Source organism: Pistacia vera, unplaced genomic scaffold (assembly GCF_008641045.1).
Source record: "Pistacia vera cultivar Batoury unplaced genomic scaffold, PisVer_v2 Contig260, whole genome shotgun sequence".
Classification (NCBI taxonomy): Eukaryota; Viridiplantae; Streptophyta; class Magnoliopsida; order Sapindales; family Anacardiaceae; genus Pistacia; species Pistacia vera.
The window spans coordinates 1,327,548-1,333,958 of NW_022196069.1; the positions used below are offsets into that span (position 1 = coordinate 1,327,548).

At 34.3% G+C, this 6,411-nt stretch overlaps 1 protein-coding gene across 4 annotated transcripts; it reads left to right on the forward strand.

Annotated features, from left to right (window-relative positions):
• The first annotated feature begins 719 nt into the window (after positions 1-719).
• LOC116132862 lies at positions 720-6,129 on the forward strand. 4 transcript variants are annotated; one of them, XR_004128461.1, is made up of 5 exons: positions 720-1,035; positions 1,138-1,312; positions 1,441-1,545; positions 1,667-1,711; positions 5,689-6,129. XR_004128461.1 is itself a non-coding variant. In XM_031418538.1 (4 exons), exons 2-4 carry the CDS (start codon positions 1,307-1,309, stop codon positions 1,895-1,897), a joined length of 342 nt encoding a protein of 113 aa, XP_031274398.1. In that variant the 5' UTR covers positions 720-1,035; positions 1,138-1,306; the 3' UTR covers positions 1,898-2,518. The 4 variants fall into 4 exon arrangements, 2 of the variants coding, with proteins under 2 accessions (XP_031274398.1, XP_031274400.1); XR_004128462.1 differs by lacking the exon at positions 1,667-1,711; XM_031418538.1 differs by lacking the exon at positions 5,689-6,129 and having other exon boundaries at positions 1,667-2,518.
• The last annotated feature ends 282 nt before the right edge of the window (positions 6,130-6,411 follow it).

Consider the following 6,411-nt stretch of genomic DNA (forward strand, 5'->3'; position numbering starts at 1 on the left):
AACCACATATCTGGTCGTCAACGGCCAGATCTTTGGTTGTAGATATGACCTTTTTCGACCAGATCCATGGTGGATCTGGCCGAAAAAGGCTAGATCGGCGCAATATCGATGAGATCCAACCGGTAGTGCGCCATTTAGTAATTCTACCGCAAAAATTATTCAGACAAATAATAGACAAAGAAAATAAAATAATATTGAATTTAATTATAAATTTATAGTAAATCTAATTCCAAATAATGTAAATTCATTGTTCATAAAATAATTCATAACCTAAACTACTTAATTTGATAATATATAGGAAAAAATTTAATACAAAAGTAGTATTCATACAATAATAAAGTTGAATAAAATATATAATGTTGGTAATTATAGATTAAACCAATTAATTACATACCTTATTTTCAAATTCACAAGGGAAAGAAGATGACAATAAATCAATTTGAAGTAATTAAGTCAACGGAGGAATAACGTTGTAGTGACCAGAGTTTTTTTTGTTTTAAAAAAAAGTAAATAATATAACATATTATAAATAATACATATTTTAATGTTAAATAAAATATATATCTATCAGTAATGCTATCCTTACAAGTCATTCTTACTAACAGCCTTACAAATTGACACGACAGATGCCAGCTCATCCACTACGTCACCCACTTGCCACATCAATCCTTTATTCCCTCTCAAATTAATGAATTAATATCAAATTTTGAGAGATAGAAACTAAATCAGAAATTGATTTCTTTTCCCCTGAAATTGGAAAATATCTCCCACCGCCGTCCAACCGCAACCACCTCTGTTGCCGTTGGACGAAAAATACGACCACCATCGCCGGATATCGTGGGCCCCCACCATCGCTGAGGTGTCTGGCCAGACGGACTCACTTTGTCTCGCTGAAGTCCGTAGTCCTCTCTCTCAATCTTTCCGGTGAATTAGAACTCCAATCAAACTTGCACTCCAGCCAGCTCTCTTGTCTTCGTATTACATTTGTGGGTCATCTTCAGCCAAACTTGCAGAAAAAGCCAGTTTCACTTTGAGGTGTTGAAGCTGCACCATATTATTTTTTCTTCTTTATCATTTAGAATTTTGTGAAACAAGAGGTAATTGATTTGAGCATTTTCGTGGTGTCATTTGCTATAGGGAAGGAGCTAGAAACAAAGGCTATTTCAATTTCGCTTTCTGTATTTTCTTCTCCAATTTCTTTTCTTCGCCGTCGATTTCCATTGGTATGAGTCCATCGTTGCGAGACTGAGGTTGTGTGTCGGTTGAAGAGCTTGATGGTTCTGAGACTAGAGAGATTAGCTTCACAATGACGGTACTAGTTTCTTTTGAGTGTTGTTGCCGTTTGATTTTGTTGTGGTCTATATGTGTTGTAATCATACAAAACTTTAGTTTAGTTTATTTTATTAGAATTGAGTTTAATTTATTTATGGTTTTTCACAGGAGGCAGAAACAAATGCTAAGAACACAGAGGAAGAGATATGTAGATTGAAGACATTGGAGGAGAGGAATGGACGGTTTAATAATTTAGCTTCTGATATTGAAAAGGTAATCATTTTTAATGAAATGATTCATTGATTAACTATGAATGAGGTGCCATCTATGTTACGATAGATTATTAATTTTTATGGTATTATATTATAATTCTGGCTATTATAAAATGAATTAGGATAATGATTGTGAAGAAATAGAAGATACAAGAAGTGCAGAAGAGGTATGTGAACCTAAGCCTAGGATGATTTTTGATTCACTTGATATTTTTGTCGAATACTATAGAACCTATGAGAATAAAATGGGGTTTGAAGTTATTATACGATCTTCAAAGAAAGAATATGATGGAGAGGTGAAAAATGTGACATTGGCTTGTTCTTGTAGTGGGAAGTTGAGCAGTAACCCTTGAAATGCTTTTAAAATATACCTAGTGACAAAGAGTGATTGTAAGGGTCGGGTTGGTGCATCCATACGTGCGGATGGAAGTTGGCAAATATGTTCAGTGGTGTTTGATGATAACCATAAACTCTATAGTCCAGCCAAAGCTAGATATTTGAAGAGAAATCGTGTAATACAACCATGTGTTAAAAGGAAGCTTGAAGTGAATGATAAGGCTAGAATTAGGCCAAATAAAAGTTCCATGTTAGTTGAAGCAGGTGGTGTTGAAAATTTGACTTCCCTACAAAAGGATTGTAGGAACTATATTGAAAAAGTTAGCATCCAAGTTAGGAGGATGCGACTTGATGATGGAGACGCTTTAGCAATCCAAAATATTTTCTGAGAATGCAAAAAGTTAATCCAAATTTCTTCTACATTATGGATTTAGATGAAGAGAGTCAACTACATAATGTTCTATGAGTGGGTGCAAGAAGTAGGGTCGCATTTAGGGAATTCGGCGACATTGTCACATTCGGCACTACATATTTGACTAATAAGTATTATATTCCATTTGCTACGTTTATTGGTGTTAAGAATCATTTCTTAAAGTTGTATTAAGAATCATTCGTGTTAAAGTAAACTTATAATTCAAATACAGTACCAGGTTTATTATGTAAAAAGTAGAAGTTTATATTTATATAAGTCTAACATACATTGAGATCTGTAAGCATTGAAACTCAAAAAACAATTATCTCCTCAATGAAACAGAGCCCAAACTTGCCAGACACTAGCTTTCTTAGCACAAAACTTAGAAGTAGAGGCCAAAAACTCAGAGGTGAACCCGAAAATACAATTCTGACCATCATCCCCACCATAAAATTCCTTATTCCTACACCCACCAAATTGGTCCTCTTCTTCAAACTCACACCCCACTCTTCTAGACATAAACCCAATTATCTCCTCAAGTTCCTCAACTCTCCTCTTTGATTTCGCCTTCTCCCTCTCCATTACCTCAATCTTGGATCTCAAACTCGCCATCTCCTCATTCGCAGCGTCGACAGAAGAGAATTAAAAAAAAAAAAGGTGTATGGCGAGTGAGTGCCGTGGCAGGTGATGTGACATTGCCACATCAGCTATCACGCCACTTTATATACCTTTATATATATATATATTTTTTTTTTAAGGTTAACATTTCTCCAAAAGATAATGCCGTACATGGTAAGTCTATTTGAGAGAAGAGAAGTCGTTATAGTTGAATTATGTCTATCAATTTTTATGAATTTGACACGTTAGCTTAGTTAATTAATTCGGCGTTTCATTAACGCATTAAAAGTAATCTGCAAATTATAATTTATTTAATTAAGATAGTATAAAAACAGTGGTCAAACTCAAGAATAATATGCTTCATAAAATAATTTGTTTCATCAAATCAATTAGCAGGTCATAAGGGAAAACCGAAAGTTATTCGACTAGAATGTAGTTGTTTTAGGATAGCATCTTTAAATTGGTAAGTAAAATACTAATTTCAATCCATTTTTAAAAATCTAAAGTCAATCGAACCAATTTTTTTTTGATAACCGGGATGTTCAGAGTAGTTTATATGCATCTCAACTAATCTCCTAGATCCATTGAATATCCAACCGAACAAATTTTCCTTGGGGTTGAAGACTGTTACTCGAAACAATAGAAGAATCGCAAGACTTCTTAACCGTGGTTAACTGATTACTTAACCATAGTTAATTCCGCGTATTCAGAAGTCAGAACCCAAACTATTATGCGTTGACGCGGACTTTGTTTTACCCTCGAATTTTCCAAACTCCCCAGGTTAAACGCTATATAAAATCCCCACCTCTTCGACTCTCCTCCTTTTTTTCATCCAAACAACAAATTTTCAGTCCGAGCAATGGCTTATCGCCCCTTAGAGCTCAACATAATCTCCGCAAAACACCTTAAAGATGTCAATCTCATCACCAAACAATAATTATTAGGCGTATTATTACAGGATACGGGTTCTGTTAGACTATTTGGGTACAGATTTAGGCTTAAACCTGAAATACAAGCCAGGAATTACGATTTCTAGTATGCATTAAACATGCATACTAGTATACACATCTATGCCACTCAAATAAAACTGATCAAGGTCAATACAAGCTTCATAAAATCAAAACCACAGAAACTGGTTTGAGTTTAAAATACATTACGTGATTCCAATCTAATCCAATTTCAAATGTTGCAGTTCCTCTGAAGCAGTATCTTTTAGAACATAATTTTGTACAGTGCATCCAGCCAAAATGAAGCAGTATCTTTTTGAAAATTACTGCATAACAGCAAACAAGACTTGCTTTAAGCTAATCAAACTAAAGTAGTGGTTAGCCTGTTGGAACGTGGAAACACAATTTAAATTTGTAGGAGCAATCTATAGGAATGCACAAAGAAAAGTGATGCCTCAGACGAAGCAAAACAATGCAAAAAGGTTCCACGTGGAATTTATACATGGTAAAAATCAAAGAAGACAATTTAGAAGCTTTACAAAATCAAGAAATTGAAATAAGTTAAAGGTTATAATCAGGAAATATAAGACTATGCTTACCCTATTCACAGTGAAAAGCACTTCAACCATTTTCGCAGACCAGTTACGCACTGCAGCAGCAACCTATAGATCCAAATGAGACAAAAACTAAAAGATGTTGTAGGTTGTCACAGAAAATAAATGCATTGTTCCATAGCAGATGCAGAATTGATCCAAATGGTATGGTAAAGCAATAGTATTAAGTTTCACACATGAAGTCACAAGCCTGTTCCAAAGAAGTTCTTAGTAACATTATTTGCATTTAATAACTCATATCAGCCATGGAAACCAATTAATGATGGCAGTTGACCTAGTAATTTATATTCCATAAAATCACTGCACCATAATTAAAATTTGCAAGCTGGAACTAACTTTTTTCCAATCTTTTCCATTTTACGATAGGCTTCATAGAAACGCTCAAGTTCTTCCTTGCTCCATTGTGGCCCTAACATGTCGGATAGCTTCCTCTTCTCAATACGGTAATAAATAATTGTAAAACTAAAAACTGAGTCCACGACCAAACATTTTAGAAATAAATATTGTTGATTATATGTTAGGATCTTACTACACTGAAAAAAAATAATCCTACTAATAAATCATTTTATTTCAGGTTGCGCGATCATAAATCTAAAACAATAATAAATTGACAAAACTTATATGAGAGTATATACTAAAATGGAAATTCGTCACAGTTGGTTTAAAACATTCAATTGCATCCCTAGTAATGGACACTAAAAGAATCAACAATAAAAAGAAAATTTGGTAGGAGTAGAAAAAGGTGGGTTAATAGAACTAAGTAGTTAAGAGCATATGTAAAAACATGATTATTTTAGAGTAAGAAATTACTATATATGACAATTAATACTTAAAAACATGAAAGATACTGTTATCTTAAAAAAATATGGCATCAAGGAAGAAACATAGTAGAAGATAGCAGTTTCTGCTGATAAATGACAAGAGATTACTATGGTTTACAATTTTAAAAGAAAATCTGTCATATAATTCATAATTTTTTGAATAACATCTTTGTACTTCTTTTAAGGGAGTATCAACGTATGATTTATTAGATGATTGCATCCCATATATAAATTATACATAAGATCCAATAAGTGACTATTTCACTTGGGCTATGATTCTTGCAATTTTAACTATTTCCATATAATAGTTAACTTGATCCTATGAATAAATTTAAGACATTACTAGTTACAAGATGCAAACTCAGTAAGTACATGACCATCTCTGTTATATTGAAGGAAATTTAAACAGTCGCCAAGAAGCAAAAGTTCAGAAACAAGGAAGCGAACGAAAGAGATGTGAAGTTAGTAACTCACTGATCAAAGAGAAGCTGATTGACGAGGAATTGGTGATGAGGCTTCGCCAAGAAGAAGAGGTAAAAACAAAGCGATCGAAGCACAGAAGGCGAGCAGTGAAGAAGATTAAGAGAAGATATATTGGTTTGATTGCATTATGCCTAAAAAATCAGGGCTGACGCGAGTTTACGTTGGCGAGCACCAATCAGAGTTCAAGAAGGCTTTGCGCCGTCCAGGAGCTACCGCGTCATCCAAAGACAGAAAGAATAAGGCTGTCATCAACTTGGTAGATTCAGGTTTTGTCTATGAGTGAATAAGGGCCGCACACCTGTCCATACCCAAGCGATTTGAGGATATTTCTTAGGTCATCAGCCAATGGGAAGCAAAGAAAGATTTGTACGATATCTGCCCATTTGCAGATTTGTAATCATTACCTTGATTTCCTCCACTATAAATAGAGGACTCCCCCTCTAATTTTCGGGATCCTGATAGCAAAAACTATACTTTAATTGTTTTTCTGCTCACTGTTCGCTATATACGACCTGATTGTAGTCTCTCATATATACAAAACAGTGGACGTAGGATTCGCTTTGAGCATCCGAACCACTTTAAAAATCATCTTCCATTTATTTACCACATTAATCATCCACATGTAATTTCTAAGAG

Excerpts from the sequence above, each read along its gene's own strand:
- LOC116132862 (XM_031418538.1), top strand. Across the intron at positions 1,546-1,666 it reads TAGCTTCTGATATTGAAAAG|GATAATGATTGTGAAGAAAT; the intron begins GTAATCATTTTT and ends AAAATGAATTAG.